General features: G+C 42.4%; 2 protein-coding genes and 1 long non-coding RNA gene across 3 annotated transcripts in view; 2 read left to right on the top strand and 1 right to left on the bottom strand.

The window, feature by feature from the left end:
• The window catches only part of BFSP1 (beaded filament structural protein 1), a 42,733-nt gene extending 35,959 nt beyond the window's left edge, over positions 1 to 6,774 (top strand). The window contains exons 6-8 of the mRNA XM_019516558.1: positions 1,359 to 1,579; positions 2,934 to 3,019; positions 5,629 to 6,774. Coding sequence (XP_019372103.1) covers positions 1,359 to 1,579; positions 2,934 to 3,019; positions 5,629 to 6,569 — 1,248 coding nt within the window. The 3' untranslated portion in view covers positions 6,570 to 6,774. The remainder of the gene's footprint in view (positions 1 to 1,358; positions 1,580 to 2,933; positions 3,020 to 5,628) is intronic.
• The window catches only part of LOC109296917, a 386,887-nt gene that overhangs the window by 154,726 nt on the left and 209,587 nt on the right, over positions 1 to 22,574 (top strand). The gene's annotated exons all lie outside the window — the stretch shown is intronic.
• Positions 17,992 to 22,574, bottom strand: part of PCSK2 (proprotein convertase subtilisin/kexin type 2) — a 245,917-nt gene continuing 241,334 nt past the window's right edge. Inside the window, exon 12 of the mRNA XM_019516557.1 lies at positions 17,992 to 18,741. Coding sequence (XP_019372102.1) covers positions 18,255 to 18,741 — 487 coding nt within the window. The 3' untranslated portion in view covers positions 17,992 to 18,254. The remainder of the gene's footprint in view (positions 18,742 to 22,574) is intronic.

Genomic DNA, 22,574 nt, shown 5'->3' with positions numbered 1-22,574 from the left:
AATGGAGAAACAGAAGTCGAAACTAAATGGCGCTGTTTCTCACAGCCTTAACAGTCACGCTGACTTGGTGGGCTTGAATCAGCACCATGGACAGGGAATAAATTGGTTTCCTGCCCCATACAACTTCCTAGTTAACTCTTGTATGCCATTGGAATAAAAAAACCTTAAGAGTAGAGGCTTATCTTTTTCCATGTGACTTCCCCTGAGTATATGAGTGTATCAAGGGCAAGATAAAAACTATAACGATCCTTTTGAGTCTTACTCAGGCATGGCTGTAACTTGATCTGCTGATATTTACTCTGGATTTCTGTAGCACTAGCCTTACCAGCCATCTCTTAGTAAAATGATTGTATTAGTAGCAGTGTTAAAAAAATAGTTTTAGGACTTCTGGATTTTTAACACTTTTCTATCTGAGGAGAGCATCACATTAAAGAAACAAGATAAGTATGTAGTATTGTCCCTAACCAGCCAATAAGAAGACAGAGGTTGAGAGAGATTCAAAGCCAGACTTTGGCCACCTTCAGCTGGGCATGCAAGCAAAGAAGAAGAGATCACACCACTTTTGCCTTGAAATTCCATGAAATCACCAGCTATCATCCATGTTTTGCTGCTGTTTGAGCACAAAATGCCAAAGGTGCTAGTATTTTCACTAGTGCTGTATAACCTAGTGGGTATTGGGTAGGTGGATTATAAATTGGTTAAGGTTACACCTCATCTGATAAACAGATGTTACAAAGACAGCATGCGCTGAATCTCTGAAAAGGAGAAGTGGGAAGCAATCTAGTGCAGCATTCCTGCTATGTCAGTAACAGAGCTTGGAGTGACTACCCAGTGGCCAGCAGCAGAACCAGCAGCTGAACACAGATCTTCTGACTATGCCTCAAGGCCATCCTTATTCTCCTCCTTTTAGTACACTGAACCTAGATTTTTTTCAGCCTTTTGGGCCCATTACAAAGCTCAGCTTCTTGCTATTTTTAGTAGAACTAGCAAGCGGGGAGCAGACACAAGTGAACATATTTATGAGATTTCTTGACCTATGTTTCTGTTGTAACTTTTTAATTTATGGTGCAGGTGTCCAGAGTCTTGGATAAGAATACCTACATATATTTTTAATTGGAGGAATAAATAAATAAATAAACAAACATAATTAAAATGCCCATTAGCTTCAGTAGCAAAGCATTAGATGGACAGTGAATATAGGACTCTTTGGAGCTGTTCAGTTGAGGCCCACTTTGGGTTTTTTTTCAGGTTTCCTGCAACAGATAGCTTCACAGCCTGTCACCTCTTACCATTGTCCTCTTCCGTTGCAATTAGGTTACTGTACAGAATTGTTCTCAACTTTCATCCTTGCTTAACAGACAACCACGCTGGAACAAGCTATTAAGAACACCCAGGTGAGTTATGATGATGAGATTCAGCTGTACAACGAGCAACTTGAAAACCTGAGGAAGGAGATAGAAGAGGCTGAGAAGACCTTAGAGAAGTACACCAATGACTGCCGCCAGCTGGTGATCTACCAGCAGTCCTTAGAGAATGAGCTGGAGAGGTACAAACGTATTATTGAGACTGAAGACAACCGGTAAGGCCTGTTCTGTATTCTGATGAGTTATTGTTATAGTATTCAAAAATGGGTGTTTTATCCAGAAAAAGCTCATGTGAATCCACTGGGATCCAAGGAAAGGAACTGAAGGATAATGAGCTTAGATCAAAGCCCACTGAAATCAACAGCAGAACTCCATTTGCCGTGGAATCACGTAAGAAGTTTGCAGGAGAGCTAGGAGTAGAAGAACCCAGATTTCCCGCCTATTGTAGCCACAGTTTTAAAACATGCTTCCTCCTTCCTCTGCCAGAACCCAGACTTGGGGTTTATGTGTATGTAAGCCACCATTTTTAGCCACCATTTGACTGACTTCTTTTTATTTCCATGCCCAAATGACAGGTACAAATGGAAGAGAATGGACTGTCCTCTCCAATGCTATAATACCCATTCAGTCAGTCAAATGGAGTTAGCTTATCATCAGTTGGGTGAATACCTGTGTTCTTTCAGCATGTTTAGCACAACATAAGGCCATTGCATAAACTAGTACCTCTTATGGCATCCAATTTCTTAGCACTTTAAAGTTTTGGGTCTAATTTTAAAGGCTTTGGGGTCCAATTACAGTAACTAATTTGTAAACAGCTCGGATTCAGCTATTCTGACCCTACACACTGTACCACTGGGAAAACTTTTAGGAATGGAACTTGAAAAGTGCACTGTTCGTAATGTTTCTGGACCTGATGGTAGTCACCTTTAGCCCTCTACTTTAAATGAGGTTTTATTTTTACCTGGCTTCATGTGCAATTAGTCTCTCTGGGGCATCTTTTTGAGTTGCATTGAAGGTAAATTGAGCCAGAGTGGCAAGGTGCCTGGGAACACCTATGCCCTTTGACCTAAGTAAAAAACAAGAGACCACATCAGTAGTGTAACTAGGGTTGGGCAAGCAGAACACAACCCATAGGTGTTAACTTGGATGGGGCACCAGAATGGGAGTTCTTGGTGAGCCTATGCTGCTGTTACCACCTCAGCAGCAGCTTGAGTTTGGAAAGCTTGCACCAGAGCAACAGCAGCCTCTGTGCAAGGAGGTAAGTTCCCAGCACCACTTTACTCCTACTCTAGCCCAGGATGCCCAGAATGATAGTTCCACCTCTGTATGAGAACCCCTTTTGGTGTAAGCCAGAATAACCCCCCGACAATAATGCAGCTCTGCTGGTTTTCACCAACAAAGGAGCTGACCTATGACACTGATGCACTGTACTAGATGCAGTAAAATAGTCATTGCATAAACCATTTTGATTTGAAGCAATGTAGACACATTAGTAATGAGGTCTTTTAAATGACTTTGCTTCTTCAAGATATTCTGAGAAGTATGACTTGTGCTGATCTTCCCTGCCAGGTTAAATTCTGCCATTGCTGGAACCCCAGTTACACTCTTAATGCAGAGCTACAGACCCACCCAATCTTCAGTTTCAAGGGAAAGAGGTAAGCTTCTATTCTTTGCCCATTTAAGTAACAGTGTTTGCATTTGTTCTTACTGGAACCAATTATGTATTGGGCCTGATCCAAAGGCTATCGTAGTCAATGGGAGACTTTCAGGCTAATCCAGTTGGCTTTGGATCAAGAGCTTGAGATCCCACTCACCTAACAAAACTGTTTCCTTCCTGTACCAGTGGCATAGCAAAAGTAACTGATAGTGAATAATTAAAATCCACAAAGATAATGGAAATAAAAGGAAGCTTTTTTGATGCAAAAAGTTTCATAGTATCAATGGATGTCTTTAATGACTGTCTCAAGTCTGAAAATGCTGCTCAGATCAAGAACTGAATATGTTTTCTCATTAAACTTAGCCCCAATAATAGGCACAAGGAATATTTGTCTTGTTTAAGTGCTGTGATCCAGTTTGCCATGAATGGGGTGGTTTATAGCACTTCTCAGTACTGCGTGAGTAGTACATTTCAAACTTGTCAGAACAGTGACTGGTGTTGGTAACTGGCAGGGGCTAAAATAACAAGGGTTTTGTTAACAAAGGGGATGCATGATGGATATTTTACACACAAAGCTAATAGACGTCTGAGAAGCATCATAAATTCATGGGTAATTGGACATTAGGTTGAAAAGACAGGATTAAAAATGAAGATATATTTTCCTGGCTCCAACTTAAGTTATTTTTTCATAGTCCAAATGGGATGTTTCCCTAGTGTTTTGCGAAATAAATGATTGGCATATAACAAATGGAGCCAGATCCTAGTTGATGCAAATAGGTGAAGTTTCTCTGAAGTCAGTGGAACTAGATTACGTACCAGCTGAGGAGCTGGCCCATGGTATTAAAGTGTACCTTTGATTGTACCTGTAGGGCTATCAGGTTTTTCACTAAATATATTTTCACTTCTGTGACACTGGACAAGGTATACCTCCTGGAAGATATATCTGTATATATCTTTCCCCTTGTTCCTGTGGTTTCTAGTGTCAAGCTGTGTATTCTTCCTTTGCAATAAATAGCTAGGTCACTAACTTCCTCCTAAGCTTTGTTGCAGTCCAAAATTCAAGTGAAGAAGAGCCAGAGGTCTACCTGAGAACCTAGAGAGGCCTGATGTGGTATGCAGGATAACCACCACCATCACTGAGTCCAGTGTAAAACACACCAGCCAGTCACTTCCATTCAAAACACATCTGCAGGAGGAAGTGATGACCTTTCATGTAGGTTCCCAGTGGTGAGAGCATTCACCCAGGAAGTGAGACATAGGAGGATCTCTAACTCCTAAAATATTCTATAGAAGGAGGGATGTGGCTCTTTCTACAGCAGCCTTCCAAAGGAATAAGCCCCGTCACCTTGAATCCACCTCTTGAGAGAGTGCCCTAATTATGGGCTACTGACAGAGGTGTTTCTTCCCCTCATATGAGTGCCATTTAACTCTGAATGGAATAATAAAACATTCATTAGAGGCCTGGAAGGGAAGCAAGTGCAAATGCAGAAGGGAAGCAAATACACATACATGACACTGTAGCCTCATTGCCTATTCAGTAGTCATAACTTCAAATTCTTAAGTCCTTTTGTGGCTCTAGTCCATTGTCACCAGTGCTTTCTGAAGGATGGGGTCCATCCTCACAGACAGTCTCCTGCTTTTGAGGGAAGGAAGGGCTTCACAGAAGCATATTTCCCCATGATCATCATATAGCAAATTTCCATATTCTCTGATCTCCGCTTCAGAGGGCTGAGTAAAATTCTGGGAAAAGTTTGGTGTCTAGGGGCTTGCAAATCCTTTTGGGGTGAATATATAGAAAGCGTAAGACAATGCAATCTTGTGTTCAGGATGTGAGCTAGTCTCCTGTCAGAATTCATGACGGCAGCTGAGTGGTGTGTTGTTTAGTAGCTTGATAAGGAAATCAGAGCCAGAGTCTAGTTTGTTGACAGTAACAGTAAACAAGAGCCTTCTACTAGGTCAAGCAGCTACATATGCTGTGAGGGTTCTGCCTCTCCTTCAAGTACCTTCTAGAAAGGACACAAGTAACAACAGCTGTCTGCAGATGTGTTGTCTGTGATTCCTTCCCAAGGAAAGGGGCAAAGGGAATGTTTTGAGGTACCCATGTATATTCCCCATCATATTTGGGAGAAGCTTCTGTGACTGGTACATCTAGGAGTCCCATGTAATGATCATAAAAGCTATTTCAAATTGGCCAGGGTTAATCTCTTCAGGGATAAGTGATTTTTGTTTGTACAAAATAGTGGTGCAGTGTTGTAATGTACTACAATGGTGAGACCTAAATGTGCCCACAGAGGATTAGGACAGTCTTTAGAGATGGTGATTTGGTGCTCCTGGTTTTCTACCTATAAAGTGACCCTGTCTCCATTTTGCTTATGAATGTGTCTGTATATACAAAATGGATTCACAGCCAAAGTCATACAGTCATAACCACTATTTTTATGCACAGAGCAGGATATGTGGCAACTTCTGCAGCTCCAGTTAACTCTGCATGAAGTATTAGACTCCAGGACGGGACATTGTGGCCCTTGGTGGTCAATACACTGCTTTATCATTTTGGGCAACTGCATTCAATATTGTTAGTTGTTGCTTTGTTTTGGTTTTCTGTAGATATCACACGCGTTATTCAAGACATTGCAAGTGTAAAGCCAAGACAAAAAGGTCCACCAAAGAAAATTTCAAGGAAAAAGATCATGCCTAAAGAAATAGCAGATAATCTTGCAACAGAAAAAATGCCTGAAAGAACTCAGGAAGGCTTTGATCAGGAGGAGTTAGAATATGAACGTCAAAGTTCAGTAAAATGTGAAGCTGAACAGGAAGGATTAGAGATAGCTGAGGAAGAACCTGCCCCAGAGGATGTGCCTGATGGAGCTCAACTAAGTAAAGCTTTTGATAAATTGCGTAACATTGTAAAACAAAGAATAAGAGGCTACCAGAAACCAGAGCCTAAAAGTGATTTCTACACCAAAGGGCGCTATGTACTTGTTTCAGGGGAAGGCAGCTATGAAGACCCTTGCTTCCATTCTTCCTCTATCCCTGCTGGGGGTGGGATCACAGTTTCCACTGGCAGTGAACAAACACCAAGTGTCAGTGAGGTGGAACCAATACCAGAGTTGCCTGAGTCCCCTGAACCATCAGAAGAAGAAAAGAGAGGGGATGAAGTGCAGATTGTGTCTGAGCCTGAAGACAACTTAAGAGAGAAAGAGAAAGAAGAAATGTCAGAAGAGGAAAGAAAGTCAGAAGGAGAAGACGAAGAACCCACAAAGCATCCAGATTTCACTGAGCCTGAGGCTTTACCTCCGCCAAGTCCTACTGACCTACCTGAGTCAGGAGATGCAAAAAAACCACAGCATGATGAAGATAGACGCAGTGGCCTTCCTTTTGGAGAAGTGAGCTTGCCTGGGTCCATGAGCTATGAGAAGGTGGAAGTGGTAGAATCCATTGAGAAATTTTCTGATGACAGGATTCAGACTTATGAAGAGACAGCTATGATTGTGGAGACAACAATTGAGAAGACAAGCAAAAAGAAGCTGGGAGACAAAGGCTCTTAAATTTCAAGATACTTTTTATAGTTGATTTGTCTGGCACAGTTATTCAATGACATCTTTCTTTTTTTCCCTGAGCAAATGATAAAATAGTGAGATTTTTGCTGTTTGATATGAAATTGATTGAAACATGCATGACAATTCTGTCTGACGTAGGTTCACCTTTCATGCAATGATCAACTTCTGTGAGAAACTAGCACTAGGCTCATTTTATGCAGCGTTATTGAGAATTGGATCAAGTTAAAAGTAATTGTTATTAAGTTGCCTGACTAGGCCAGAAGTAGGTCATATGTGCCCAGTACAAGTTAGCTACTTAAAATTGATATTCCTCTAATGATGTTTCTACAAGTTTCCCTGTTTTTCCATCAGCTGCAATGTTTACTTATAACATCTGGTTCCTTTAATAAAGCTTTGACTTCTAAAAACAACTGTCATAGTGAATGTGTATTACATTTAACAGGACATGGTAATGCTAATAAATGCTAATAAAGAGAGTTTCATGACTGTCCTGTGTGCATTTCAAGATGAGACACTTTAGTAGTAGCTTATTTCAAATATTCCTTGTTCATAACCTGTACATAGAGAAAAGTGTTTAACAACAAAAAAAAAGTTTTAGATTACTTGCCAAAAGAAACTTGACTGTTTTTCTACTTAAGCACTTATTTTTAATTTCCCAAGCTGCCAAGAAAAAAGACAAAAAAAAGAAAAACAGGAGACAACATTTTTTTAAAAAGTTAAGAATGAGGTCTTTAAACATACATAAGGTGAAATGAGTCTCTACTGAAGACAATGGAAAATCTTCCATTGATTTTAATGGGGCCAGGACTTCACTTATATAGGGTTTTTGTTTCATTGCATTTATTTTTCATAAAATTATAGCTCTTTTTTTTTCTTAAGCATCATGTTTATTTGTGGTCAAAAAACAAAACAAAACAAAACAACGCCTCTCCCCCCTGCAAAAAAAATAACTTTATAGGTTCAAATGTGTCCTGGAAAGACCCTGGTTAGTGAGATAGATGGCTGTAGAGCAGGTTGGTATAGATTTCAGCTATATGTAAGATTGTCATTTTGGGTATTTTGTATGCAGATTTTATTATTTTGGCCCCTAAAACTTAATGTTAAAACTTAACCTAGAAATCACATACATAAGCCTGAAAAAGCTTACCTGTGCAAGTGGTCCTATAAACACTCAGTACCCATATGAGTAAAGGTTTGGGGCATCAGACAACATATCTTGTTTTTTTGGCATGCAAGATAAAAGATTATTATTGTATTGCCCACGGACAGGAGTAACTACTGGCAGTCCAAGATGTGAATTTCTATCCTGTAGACCAGAGGTCAGCAACCCCTGGCACGCATGCCAAACATCACACGCAAGGCCATTTTGCTTGGCACACCACCATCAGCTCAGTCTCTAAGCAGCTGTTGCCAGCCACAGAGCCCAGACTGCTCCTAGCAGGAAGCTGGGAGGCTGCAAGCCCTGCTGCAAGTAGACTGGGCTCCATGGGCTGGCTGCAGCTGGGAGGCTGCAAACAGCTGCTCTAGGCTCTGGCATGTCAGCATTTCAACACCTTCAAAGGTAGACGTGGTTTTTTTGGTACTGCAGCCAAAAAACATTGCCTACCCCTGCTGTAGACAGTTGGTCTCAACTGAAATCAGGCCAAAAAGTTAAATTATGGAGATTTTTCTTCAGACCCATTGAAACATTTTATTTCGGGTCAGATCAACACTGACTATCAACAGTCTGAGCAGTGACAGTGCCTCAAGGGACCTGTAGTTCAAGTGCTATCTTATGGCTGGGCTTTCCATTGACTCAATAGCCAGACTACACTTCTCACGATGTACTTGAGACACAGAATTCCTATGGGGTGCAGCAGAAGCATCAAGTTCACCTTGTGTCCTGGGTTGGATTGGGGCTGCAGAGCTCCTTGCAAACTAGATATATCCGGGAATGGAGTGGCTCTGGCCTGGGGCATGGAGCAGTAGCTCTGGCCCAGGGCACACAGCAGCAGCCCTGACTGGTTCAGAATATGTGGCAGTGACTCCGCCTTGAGCTCAGGGCACATGGCAGCTCTGGCTTCAGCTCCAGCTCTAGCTCCGGCATGTGGCATCACCAGGGCTGATGGTGGAGAAAGTGAAGCATGGCAGTGGCAATGGGCCAAGTGGCCGCAAGGTGACCATATCAGTGCTCTTTCAACCTGCTGCCACTAAGTGCTATGACCACCAAATGCCTCAGGTCCTGTGGTAAGACACTATCCCCCTAGCCACATCCCCAAACTTCCAGTTTCCCATCAGTGGTCCAGCAAGCCAGATAGAGGGGCTCCAAATGCTGGATTTGGCTTGTGGGCTATATGTTTGCCAAACCCTACTGTGCGCAGCAATAAGCCAAGAAATGTGGGTAGGGGGGAGGAGGGGAGGTGTTACACTGTACTTGAAAAAGGTAGTGCAGTCATGGATCCAAAACCTATACAGGAAAATCAGGAAATGAGCCATTTGGATTCTAATCCTCATGAACCACTGGAGCCCTCAGGTCAGCTATGTACTCTGACCTGATCTGAAACAACATTTTGGAGGGAAAATTGGAGGGAGAAAAAGTGAAATTTTCCATAGGAACATGAGCCAACTTAATTTTCTTGTTGGATGATACTACCATCTTCATATTGCTTCCCTAATGTTTGTTTTCACATACATTTTTGTGAATACACACACACGCCAACTCCTTTCCATGTGAGTATTTTCAGTGACCTCACCCAGAAAGACTTTATGATCATTTAGATCTATTTAGATCTACAAAGATGTTTACATAAGTGGTATTTTACTTAAAGGCAAAAGCTTGAATGCAGCAAAGTACTTAACCAGGTACAAACTCTCTGTGCCTGAAGAAGGGTGCTTTTACCTGAAAGTATGCAAAAAAAATGTTTCCAACTATTTACTTGGTCTAATAAAAGACATCACATTTACCCAAGAACCATGTCTGCCCTTAACCAGGTGCATATATTTAAGCATGTGGACAATCCCATTACAATTAAATGTGTATTTAATTCCTTAGATAAGGACCTAAATTCTATGAGTTTTGATTCAGTTTCTATTCAAGCAAGTCATCTATTAAAATGGCTGAATAAAGACTGAGTAAGGAATCCCCATAATTTAGGAAGTTCCTTAAGGATATGGACAACCTCTAACAAAGCTGCTACTACAGTTCTTCAGGCTTGTCTATCTTAGGTTGAGCGTAATCCTACTCCCACTGCAGGGTTGTGCAGTGGCAAAGAGTCCTTTCAGTTTCAATGGCCTTGTCTACATAAGATGCTGACTGTGCAGTCATTACAGCATAGTCATTTAGTACCTGCATACACAAGTACTAAACGACTTTTGGTAACTGGAGTTACTGTGCAGTAGCATTGCCAAATGGCTTTTTAGCTCATTACTACTGTGTAGTAGCGCCACGCTTCATGCCTCACAATGCTACTGTGCAGTAGTAATGAGCTACTATCCAGTCAGTGTCTCGTGTAGACACAGCCAATGTGAACACAATCAGGTAACTAATCATCTGCTCATCATTCAATTCTGTTGGTCAAGAAGAACCATATATAGAAAAGAAATATGATTTTTCTTGGCCAACAGAATGGAATGAGAAACTATCTTCGAAGCTTTTGATGCATTTTATTATCTGATCTAAATTCAGACTCTGATTGGTACATTATAGAAAGTGGTATACTGTTCACTTAAACAGAGATAGGTAACCCACACGTTCATATCTAGAGATCTTAATTAATTAATTAACAGATGGAATACTGAAAAATATTTCTGGACTCAGAGGCCAAGTAAACTAGTCAAGCATTATTATAAGCAATGTTACAGAACCAGAACTGCTCCCTTAGGTAGTATTGCTGAATTATGACTAGGATATTTTTGGTGCCATATACATATTTACAAGGCAAGTTATACTAAAGGAATTTATCTTGTGTTACTGAAATGCTATAGAACTAAATGTTATAAACTCCTTTTCCATTGTGGTTCATTGTTTTTCATCTCTTTATATGAACACTGAAAGTAATTGTAGGCAAGGAATATTTAATTGCATACATTCAGCTAGATCCTAGTTTTCTAAAAATTTCTAGTTCTCTAGGTGTTGAGGGGAATGGGTGAAAATATTTCTTCTATGTAATTCTGTGCACAAAGTCTATCACTTACTTCAGTCTCATTTAAGTGGAGTTAATGTCCACTTAGAAAGTGGGCAGATATAAACCTGATGACATTCAAAACCAACAAATACAAGGTGCTCCACCTTGGGGAAGAAACCCCGTAGCATGCTTATGAGTTTGGCAGTGCTACGCTCATTAGCATCATGGCCGAAAGGGACTTGGGGGTCATGATTAACCACAAGATGAACATAAGCCACCCATGCGATGTCGCAACTGGTAAAGCAAACAAAACTCTGGCTTGCATCCATAGATGCAAGCACCTACTCTGAACTCTTTTAAGATACATTTGGATGTTTATCTTGCTGAGATCCTTTGACCCTAGCTGACTTCCTGCCCCTGGGGCAGAGGGCTGGACTTGATGATCTTCCGAGGTCCCCTTCCAGCCCTAATGTCTATGAAATCTATGAAATATCACTTAAATTTAACTAATGACCTCAGAACTTAGGCTGCCTATACACATACTTATTTGGTGCTCTAAGTAGAATGATTAACTGAATATACTCTGCGATCTAATTAGAACAGTGAAGCATCATTGCAGTGTCACATGTATTAAGCCCCCACACGTTTAAAAATGGCCACAGGGCGCTTTAACTAAACCTTATAAAATGAGGTTTAAATAAAGCATCCAGTGGCCATTTTTAAATGTTTAGTGGCTTAATACACGTGACACTGCAATATTCTGATTAGAGTAGCTGCCCAGGAAGTGCTTTAATTAAAACACCTCCCCCTCTCCCCCCTACCACACACACCTCTAAGCAGATCTATAAGCAGCCCTTATGCCCCAATCCAGCAAAGGATTTAAGCAAACAAGTGTAATGGAACATTAGTGCCTAAATATATTCATGTGCTTAAGTGTGTTGCTGAATTTGAGCTTTTGCCTTGAAGTAAAATACCATTTAGGTAAACACGTAAACCCTTAGGACTTAAGTGGATCAAAGTTGTTGCAGATATTAGGTCACCAGGCACAGGAGTCAATATCTTCCCTCCTTACTATGATTACAATAGGTTTGATTAGGTAGCTTTGCTGGATCATCAATGCACCTAATGAAATAAGTATGCATCAGAAATTACAGGGCAAGCAGTATACTATACTTTCACAGTAGGGCTGTGCAAAACAGCACTGTTTCATTTTGACTTCCATTTTGCCATTTCAAAGGGACAGTATTTCATTTAATCATTTTGTTCCATTTCAAAGCACTCTTCCATTTCCTTTTGTCAAAACTGTTCCGCTGTTTCAACATTGTGCCCATACGCTATAATGGGGAATCATGAAAATGCCTATAAACTTTGTCATTTCTTGCCTGCTCCAGATAAAAATTGCAGGGATGGTAGCCCCTCCCAAGGGCACGAAGCCTGCCAAGTTTCAAGGAGATAACTGCAGGGGTTTTTGTGAAACTGCACCTCAACCAATTGAAAGCAAAACTCATACCACTTGCCAGGAGTGGCAGTCTGCTGCCATCCCATGCATAGATCTGGGAGCCTGCACCCCCCCAGGTGGGCTGTGCTGGACTCCTTCCGGGGGTGTGAGGTCCCAGGTCTGTGTGCAGGATGACAGGAGGCTGCTGCCTGGGACTGGTGCTGGGCACAGCCCATGCCCAGTGCAGGGAAGACTGTGCTGCCACTGGCCTTAGGCAGCAGTGGCAACCTCCTGTCATCCTGCATGCAGCTCTGGGGGCCCGTGTCCCCTGGGAGGCCCGTGCTCAGTGGCAGCACTGGGAGGGCAGGTGGGGTGGGCTACAGAGAATTTTCAGGTGGTAGCAGCCCCTGTTCCATCACTGCAGCCTGTCCTGATTGCTGGGGACAGCCCAATGCCACCCCTGCTGCAGCCCTGGAAGCAGCAGATGCTGCCTGCTTGCAGCCGCTGGGCTGTGCCACACCAGGGGGTTCAGGGCACCATGCAGTTCAGTGGCTGCAGGCAGATGGTGTCCACCACTCTTGGGGCTTCACTGGGGAAAACACTGGGCTCTTCCCAGTGCTCAGTGGCAAAGCTGGGAGGGCAGGTTATGCTCCATGGGGCTGGCGGAGCCACTCAGAGCACAGCCCTGGCTCTTCCCACCTCCCACCACCGGGCTGCATGCCAAATGGCTCTGTCAGCCCTACAGAGCTGAGCCTGGTGGTGGGAGGTGTGGGAGAGCCATTGGCCAGGGCTGTGCTTGGAGTCAAAGCTGTGCTCTAAGCAGCTCCACCAATCCCATGGAGCTCAGCCCAGCAGCAGAAGGCAGCGGAAGAGCCAGTGGCAGAGCTGCTCAGAGGGCAGCCCTGATGAGCACAGCCCAGCAGCGGGAGGCTCCACAGCCCCACAGAGATGAGCCTGGTAGCATGAGGTGGGGGAGAGCACTGGCTGGGGCTGTGCTTGGAGCCAGGACTGCACTCAGAGGAGCTCTGCCACTTCATCTCCCGCTGCCTCCCACCACTGGGCTGAGCTCCGTGGGGCTGGTGGAGCTGCTCAGAGCACAGCCCTGGCTCTTCCCCACCTCCTGCCACTGGGCTGCACTCTGAGTGGCTCCACCAGCCCCACAGAACTCAGCCTGGTGGCAGGAGATGGCAGGAGGCAGAGGTGAGCCACTAGCACTTGCAGCCAAGGCTGTGCTCTGAGCAGTTCTACCACTGGCTGTCCTGCCGCCAGGCTGAGCTCCATAGGGAAGACCCTGGCACAGCTTCCCAGCCCACAGCCCTCCCATTGCACTCATGCTGGTGGCCCCCATTAAGAGCTGGAGAAAGCAATCAGAGAGCTGGGGGAAAGATCGGAGAGCTGGAGAATCCAACCAGGAGCTGGGGGAATGTTCAGCAGGCTGCTATTGCAGTTTCAGTGGCAGCCTGCTGAAACCCCATGTGCAGATCAGGGGCCTGCACCCCCCAGGAAGAGCCAGGAATATGATATGAATATGAGTTGGGGGAAGCGATCAGATAGCTGGGGAATCGAACAGGGAGCTAGATGTCAATGTCAGAGAGCAGTCCTTCCCCCATTTTCCGCCTCCCTCTTCTTAGTTTCTGTTTAGCTGCAGCAAGCCCAGCTTCAAAACTCAAAACGTTTCAAAACTTTTGAAATGTTTCAAGTAACCTGATTTCATTTCAAAGCCTTTTGTTTTACTTCGAGATTGCTGTTTCCAGCTCAAAATGCATCGAAATAGCTTCAAAATGAAACACCCATCAACATTTTGCACAGCCCAATTTCACGGTAAGCACCGCACTTTGGCATTTGCTAAAGCCATGAACTTGTGTGGTGCTGAGAGCCTCTAACAAGCTTCCAAGTTCCTACAAATCCTATGGACATAAGCGGAATCTGAGGACACACCAGACCTTTCAGAACTGGGTGCTAAGTTCCCTTCCTAAGTTGTGGCTCATGATCCAGAAGTAAGAAAATCAGACAATAAAGTAGCAACTTGGGATGGACAGAGTCAGACTACTAATGTTGTAGGCAGTGAAGCAGTACAGAATGAAAAGTTCTGTAACTGGTAAATATATACCCAGACCCATATTTGTCCAATACATGGGTATATTGGATATCCAATGGATAGCTAACTGATTATCCAATAGGCTATCCAATATGTATATCCATATAATATCCAATATTATATCCAGTATTTATTGTATTCTGAAATGGATATTAAATCAAATGCTTTGGGAATTAACCCTTTTTCTTTGCCTGAAATCCTTAAATGTCATTATACATGAACTCCAAGGGACTGATACATCTTTGAAAAAGTGGGTTAATATGGAGATTAAGATGTGATTTTTATATTACTATAAAATATCTTGTCTTTATACTGGCCCCCTCACTAATAAGAATGAGGCAATTAGGTTTCTTAGCATCATTTATAATTGCAGACATGTTGGTTGGAAGGCTACAAAGCCAGCTATCTAACATGTGATTCCTGTACCATGGAAATAAAAGGGCACTAAATTACATGAAGGATCCAAATAGGTGTTTGAGGGAAGAGAGAAAAAAATATTTTTCAAAGAAAATTCCCATGTATTTCATCCTCAGTGCTACATGCAGAAGTGCTGGATAGTACTTCCATTTTCTGTGATGCTGAAACTGTGAATACACTACTTACCAGACATGGTACATAATGATCTTTTGTTCCATGGCATTTGTTCCATTGATCATTCAAGTTCTGCCTTAGGAAAGCACTTAAGCCCTTAACCTCAGGCATTTGCTTAACCTCCTTTGAAAGCAATGGGATTCCAGCACATTGTCAAATACTCATTTGTACTAAGAACTTCTCTAATTTTAAGTGGAATGCCCCATCATATCACACACAAGTAAAGGAAGCTAATCACTTAACAGTTAACAGCTTTAAGTTTATATTTTTTTATGATGGTATTAACAATTTTGCAGGGGCATGATTACCTCCTCTGTATCAAACTTATATAGAATATGATCTACCCTATAAGACTCTAAAAAAACAGACTCTTGAAGCGGTTTCACTGAATCCATATCAACTCCCACATAACTTGTGAAAGGCAATGATTATAGGACCTGCCAGTTTACGACATCTCTTTATTTTACTCAGATTATAAAACATCATCACAGGGCTTTATATTAACAACATTTACCTGCTTTAAATCATGAAATCCATTACTTTTTTGTTATAAATGCTAATAGATTAACTTTATTTTGCATCAGCAATACCATAAAAACATATTCTAACTGGACATTTTAAAGTGCTTGCTCTGAAGCAAAAACTCTGGAAATGTTGATGTCTATATCTACATATATTATATACACACTTATATATACTCATATTAAAACTCACTGGTCCTGCTAATACCTCCTTATAGTCATCTTTCAGTTAATAAATTAAGTCAACATTATGAAAATATGAACAAGCATTTAGTTATTTTGCTGCTATAGAAGATATTTAATGTTTAAACAGAGAATTGCAAAATTACATGAATGCAATAAGAATTAATATACACTTTCATTTAAAAATTTCACAAGGATGCTTTGTAATTCAAGCACTTTTCCCATATTTTAGAAGGTCCCTTTAATATGTTTGAATGATTATTATTTTTGGTAAATACATACACACAAACATTGTGCATGTGCATGTATATTACATAAGTCATGCTATATATATATATATACACATACACACACACACTCACATTATATATACATATATATTGCATAAAGTATATGTAATATACATAGCAATATATATATGCATGCATATGTTATATCCTGTATGCATATCTATTTATCACAGGTGTGTGCTTGTGTGTATTCAGACACACATACACATGTAATAGAGGACAATTCTTCCCTCACATATGTATGTGAAGAGCCCATCTGTTAAAGGGAGTCATAGGCCCAATGCACAACCCACTGAAGCCAATGGGTGTTTTTTGTATTTCAAAGACACTCCCTTACTGCAATGAGCTTTGGCTTATGCCCTATACGTGTGTATTAGTGGGCCCATAGTATCCTTTGGTTTATATAAAGCCCACTTAATTAAAAGTATCTGATACTTTCCTCTATTAGACTAAATAAACAACAGTCTGACTTTAAAAGTTACCAGTCTAGCTGATATATATTTTTAATTTTTTCAAACACCCACATCAAACAAACCCGAATCTGGTTCTCATCTCACTAAAACCTGTTTTACCCAGGTGTGATTCCATAGTCCCCTGTGAAGCAACTCCCATTTAACACTGGTATAAGGCAATGAAGATCTTATGAACACTTACAGTCTGATTTACACATAAAGTCAATAATTTATTTTAAATTTGTAAGGAAAAGGAAAGTCTTGTCATGGACTCTTAAAATATAAATGTATACTTGCGACAACAAGATAAGTAATACATTCTTAAGTGAAAAATACATCATTTATAAACTTCTGGGTTATATTTTTAATCTCCCAGGTAAATATCTATTTGTTTTTATTTTTTCATTTCACTTTGCACCTGATTGACCAGACTAGCTCTTTTTAAAATATATCTGAAATACATACTCTTCTTATTAAAAGTGCATGAATAAAGTCTAAAACTACTTACTGTTATCATTGTAGGTCCCAGCCTTGTGAACATTTATTAGGTCATTTCACTGTAAGCATTTGAGCATATTCATTGAGGCCAGTGCATGTACTTTAAGTTAAGCAAGAACTAGATCAAGACCATTTAATAGTTATCATTAAAAGTTTACCATTAGAGATCTCGCTGTTGCAAACACTACTGGGTGCAATGTTTGTTATGATTTCCGTTGAAGTTGCTGGTAATAGCTAGATCAGGGTCTGAGATGTTTTGGATTTTTAAGGCCTTATCCTATACATATACTCACACATGTAACAGACTGTAAGACTGGGTCCTTTAAACAGTAAAGATCAGTGTTTAAAGGCTTGTATGTTTTGTCAAAACCCTAATTCTGCATTGTACATAAATAACTTAAACATTTTTCTTAAATATACTTCTACAACACAAAAATAACCAATCTCTATGTTAAGAAGGAACTTGGATTTAAAAATTGCTTCTGGACTGAAACTTCACATCAAGTTTCTCTGATAACAAAATTACCATCAGCCAACTCATGAACCCCAGAAAATAGGGGTCTGTAGTAGATATGCTGACACAGCCTTATCTTACATTGCTATAATACTTTTCAGTACAAAGGTAAGCAGGTGCACCTTGCAAAAGGGTAGCCAGACATCGTAATTTACAATCCCAATGCGCTGATTTTTGTGTAATATGGTACATTTTATTTGAATTACCAAAATTTAAAAAATACTTGTGCTTGCAGAATGTCTTAACCCTGTTTCACAATGTACTTCCTATATTAGACATTTTAAGATTATTTGGTTTTATTGCCTACAATTCAACCAACTTTTCATCAAAAATAATTTTCCCTGTGTGTGTGTCTCAACACATGTGTCTATGTCTGTGTTTTAAAGGAAACTGAAGACAATTGTTTCTGTAAGGATTATTGTTTTTTGATCTCTGGATATTTTTGTCTTTTGGGGCATATTCCTAATCCAATTGTCGCCAATGGGAAAACTCCCATTAAAGTTAATGATGCAGAATTGGGCTGTAGTCAACCAAAGGCATCAGAAACTAACATATTACTGCTATTACCTCTCTCAAGATAGTTGAAAAAAAATAGTCTCATTCTCACCAAGTGCCAATTTTATAATCCTTTACCTTTTTTTTAAAGTACAAACAATGTTTACCACAAAAATATGTAGGGAAAAGCTATTATGGTTTTGTTTGCAAGTTATTACTTATTTGTATGACACAAAAGTTAATTTATTGTCACAAACTGTACATAATAGTTGGTAAGGAACAACAGATTTGTCATTTAGAGTAAAAAACAAGGATTGCTTCAGTTGTAATTAAAATAATCATCAACAAGATATAAGACTTTAAAATCAAGAAAGTATGATAATTTGGCTACAGAGACAACCATTGTAATATGCCTAACACAGAAGATTGGATAGTAGAAAGGTGAGAAGAGAGGACTGGGAAAGGAAAGAGACAAACATGCAGACCAATGCTAGTTTTTGCTCAGTATACTCTTCAGACTTCTCTCTACTGCTTCATCTAATTCTTCTTCCAGCTCTTCCTTCTTGGACATGGCCAGTTTGGACTGGTAATCTCTTACTATTTGGTCTATATATGGTGCGCTTTGTGTCCCATGTAGCATTAATGTCCATTCCTTCAGTACTCCCCTCTGTGGCACACTACCAACAAACCCAATCTCCAGGACCCAAGTGCCCCTGGGGTCTTCTCCCCAAGTGTGTGTTGTCATGAAAGGCCATTTATCAAACCCCACCTTGGAGTCATCATCCCTTGGACGTCGGCTCAGTAAAATGGATTTAGTCCCCATAGGTGATGTCATGTTGATGTTGAGGTCTCCTCGCCTAGTAGAGTTCACAGTTATGACTGCTTGTACATGTTCAAGGTAGCGGACAAAGTTTTCTTTCCCTTCACAAGCTTCAGTTGTAAGGGTCAGTACTAATTTGCCAGTCGATGATATTTTTCTGAGGGTTAAATAAAAACAGAATAGAGTAAAGCAACATCTACACTGAATAATACACCTATCAATGTAAACATCAACTTATCAACTAAACATCAGTGTGTGCTCATATGAATGACCACAAAATATATTGCATTGTAATTTTCAGTCTACAAGACTGGAAGTCTTGGTTAACAACTAGGAACTGGAGGCTTTTCCACATAACATACATCTTGCAAAATCCAAGTTATGATAGCCTCAAAGGCTGTGTGTAGATGAGCATGGCCATGCAGTATGTGGTGCCACAGACCCATCTGCGGTGCCACACACTGCCCATTCAGGTGTTTATATGCTACCTCGCAGTGCAGGGGGCGGTTGACTCCAGGAGATCCTGGGGTCAAAAAGCCCATGCAGAACGAAAAGAAGGGTGGTGCATGTGGAGGCAGCATGCACCATCAAAAACGAGTCTGGCCAGCCAGAGTCACACTCCATCTGCTGTCCAGGCTCCCAGCTTCAGGAGTAACATGGCTGCAGCCTACCTGGCCCCCAGGACCCTAGGTAAGGCTGTTAGGTCCAGGCATAGTTGTTGGCCCCAGCCTCCCCTTCCCCACCCGGGGTAACCTACCATGTGCCAGAGGGCACGTAGTATGTGCATTCTCTGGAGACAACTAGCAACAACACAAGATGTGTCAATGCTAGTTGTCCATGGGGAATGAAACACCCACACTTGTCTGGATGCAACAAAAGGGTGTTAAATCCTGAGGTCATTCATTCCTTGGTTGTAACCCAGTCCTTGGCTAGTGACCTCCAGAAAATTTCCTTCAACTAAGACAACGTGAAAAGACAGGACTGGTACACTAAGGGGATGTGAGCACAGCGCTGCAATACTTAAATCTCAGATGTCTCACTGCTGAGTGGAATTCACAATCCTGAGTTAGGTGTCTAACCACCCTTATATGGAGAAAGCAAGGCATTTAAGAATGGGCCCACAAAAGCCAGTGCATGGGGCAGGAGGCTGCCTAAGTTAGCCAGACACTCCCCACACCCACAAAAGAAGAGGAGGTGTTTCCCTTTACACCTAATTAGTTAGAGCACTCACTGAGGATATACAGAGCACTGGTTCAAGTCCTTGCTCTGACTGATTGAACCTAGGTCTCCCAAGAAGGTCCCCTAACCAGGGGCTGTGTATTTGTTGGTGGGTTATTTCTCAATCTCTTCTGTTGGAACTTTCCTTTTTCTTGCTTAAAATACTTAAATGTTTATAGGAAGAAGAACTTGACTCTTACTTTCCCACCTTTCGGGGGCTGCCTTAACCATTGGGCTCTGGAACCAATCCCCCTTCCCATGAACCAATTAATATTTTACAGTTGCAGCTTAAGTCAATGGAGGCCACCACTGGGCCCACAATTATACACCTTATGTAAGCAAAACACTTGCCCCCCTTTAGTGGCCTTCAGATGTTTCCAAACCCTGGCAGGCAGGAGACTAAGCTATTTTACCACTACCTCAGATGCTGGCAAATGGAGAGCAGTAGCAAGGAGTACACTCCCACTGTGTGCCTGGAAACTCTTGGAAACATCATATTTGTGAAACTTGTCTCAATGAAGAAGTTGTTGCACAGTAAGCTACAGTTTAAATTTATAGGGTATCTTAGAAGTGGACAAATCTATTTCACTCTCCTCAAGTAAATCTAGCCATGCAATTGGCATGGATGAATAAACTGGAGTTTATTCCTCCTGGGCACAGCATTTACATGTGCACCCAGGACTGTAGCACATTGAACTGGGGCAGAGCAGCCACAGTGGGCAGAGGCCTGGGGGGTCAGCCTGCCAGCCCAGAGCTGCTCTGCCATAGCTCAATGTGCTGTGGAGGGTCTGCATGGTGCACAAGGGTGCTACAGTATGGGGATAACTGACAGGCAGGCCCCGCACTGTGTCATCCCCATGTCCGACCTGTAGATGTAGAAAAAGGTAGTGTCCCCTGGCCTGGTTAGTAAATTATTTGTGATATAGTTTTGTTTGAGTATGGTCAATGAAGTGCACCTTCTAGAAGGGATGAACTTTTCAACCCTGACCTACATAGCTGGTCCTGAGTATGCGTAGTTGAGTAGTCCACACCTGGCAGGAAAGTGGTGAAAAGCGAGCATGTTATTTGAGTGCCAGCTGAGTGCCGTGTGCATGAGACAGTATCACATGAAAGGGCATGAGTATCATGTGTACGAACATCTGACTGGACGTATGGATGACTGCCAGGTTCCAGTGAGGAATGTGTATAAAAGGGAGAAGGTCTGAGGGTTCTGTGTTCTCTGCATGTAGGTCTTGTTCCCTGAGGTTTGCTTGAGAGAGTGAGTGAGAGTCCTGGGAGACTAATACTGCACATCTTGCTGTGAAACTGGTGGGTGCATGCCTGGATCATTGTGCCTGAAGGGCCAAGGGGTGGCCAACAGCCAACGTGGACCAGTGCATATGGGTATCCCATACTCATGGTGAGTGAGTGGCAGGAAATCAATGGCTGGTTGAGCTGTGTGGGTGAATCCACACATGCAGTCATGTGCGCTTGCAGCGGCTCAAATAGAAGCAGTGAAAATTTGAACCGGGGCTTTCTGCCTCAGTGCACGTTCCCAGACATGCACTTTGGTGTGGTGCAAGTTGTGCCACTCAGGGCAAAATAACCCTGCCTGGCTCATCCCAGATCTGCAGCCAGGGGGAGCTAGAGCCTGAAGCCAGAACTTGTGCTTGCCCCAGCAGTGTAAAAAGCTGCCCTGTCCTGGCCCCATCAGTACAAAGAGCTGCCCAGGCAAGTAGCTCAGGGCTACTCACTCTCAGGAGCTTCTGGGGCCCAACCAGTTGGTACCTGGGGATACTACCCCTTGTGCCAACTGGACTGCTGAAGCAGCCCTGAGGGTTCCCTGCACCCTTTACCCACTGCAGCAGTCTGACAGTGGGGGCTGCTGCCTGGCTGTGACCTGCTGCGCACCTGCCAGACCCAGATGGGGATTGCACAGCCAATAGAGGCATCTTCTCCTCTGGGCCAGCTGCCAATGGACTGTGGCTGCAGAGCTGGCCTCTGTGTGGCACTACTGCCATGTGTGTCCCTGCCTAGCCATCTGGGCAGCTATCACTTGGAAGATATTCCCAGTGTGGTGGCCTGCTTTGAACTATCAAAGCATGTCCTCCTGGCCCCAATTGGCCAGGAGGTCAGCCACCTCTAGCTGGGTCCAAGGTACCAGCTCTGAGCAGGCTCCTCTGCCTGGGTCCTGCCACTTGCCTCCCTAGCAGGAATTCTGGTGTTCCCTATCTGAAAGATGAAAGATCTCTGATAAAAAAATCCCAAAGTCACCCTGTAAAATACCCCCAAATCCATGTTCCTCCATAATTAAAACAAAAGACCACTATATATAGAGAGAGCAAAAGAGAGAGATGGCAATCAGTTGGGCATGTTTTATTGATATATCTATAGTATTAAAGCAATCTGGAAGCCTACCAGTGTCTCTATCATCATAATAAAATGATTTCTAAATATCTATATGTTTTGCTGTTTGCCTTTGGTTTTCTTACCATGGAGCAGTTAGAGCTCCCTCTGACCCCTTCACTAACCAGGTTGGGGATCAGCTGCCCCTGCAGACACAGCTCCATACAGAAGGTCTCATCCTGTCTGGCAGCTGGGCATGTAGGATGTGTGCTGGGGGAATATGGAGTTTGCAGAAGGGGGGGTGGGAAGAGGGGTAGGGGGGATTTGCATGGTTGTGGAGGGATGTGGGGGGCTGTGGGGTGTGTGGGTACGTGTGGGTGGATCATGGAGGGGCTGCTCAGGAGGGGTGGGTCCCCTGCTGCCCACAGGGCACAGCCCCCCCGCCCC

Source organism: Gavialis gangeticus, unplaced genomic scaffold (assembly GCF_001723915.1).
Source record: "Gavialis gangeticus isolate Ggan-Ray unplaced genomic scaffold, GavGan_comp1, whole genome shotgun sequence".
Classification (NCBI taxonomy): Eukaryota; Metazoa; Chordata; order Crocodylia; family Gavialidae; genus Gavialis; species Gavialis gangeticus.
Note: the sequence above shows the minus strand (reverse complement) of the source record. Positions and strands in the feature narration are given on the sequence as shown.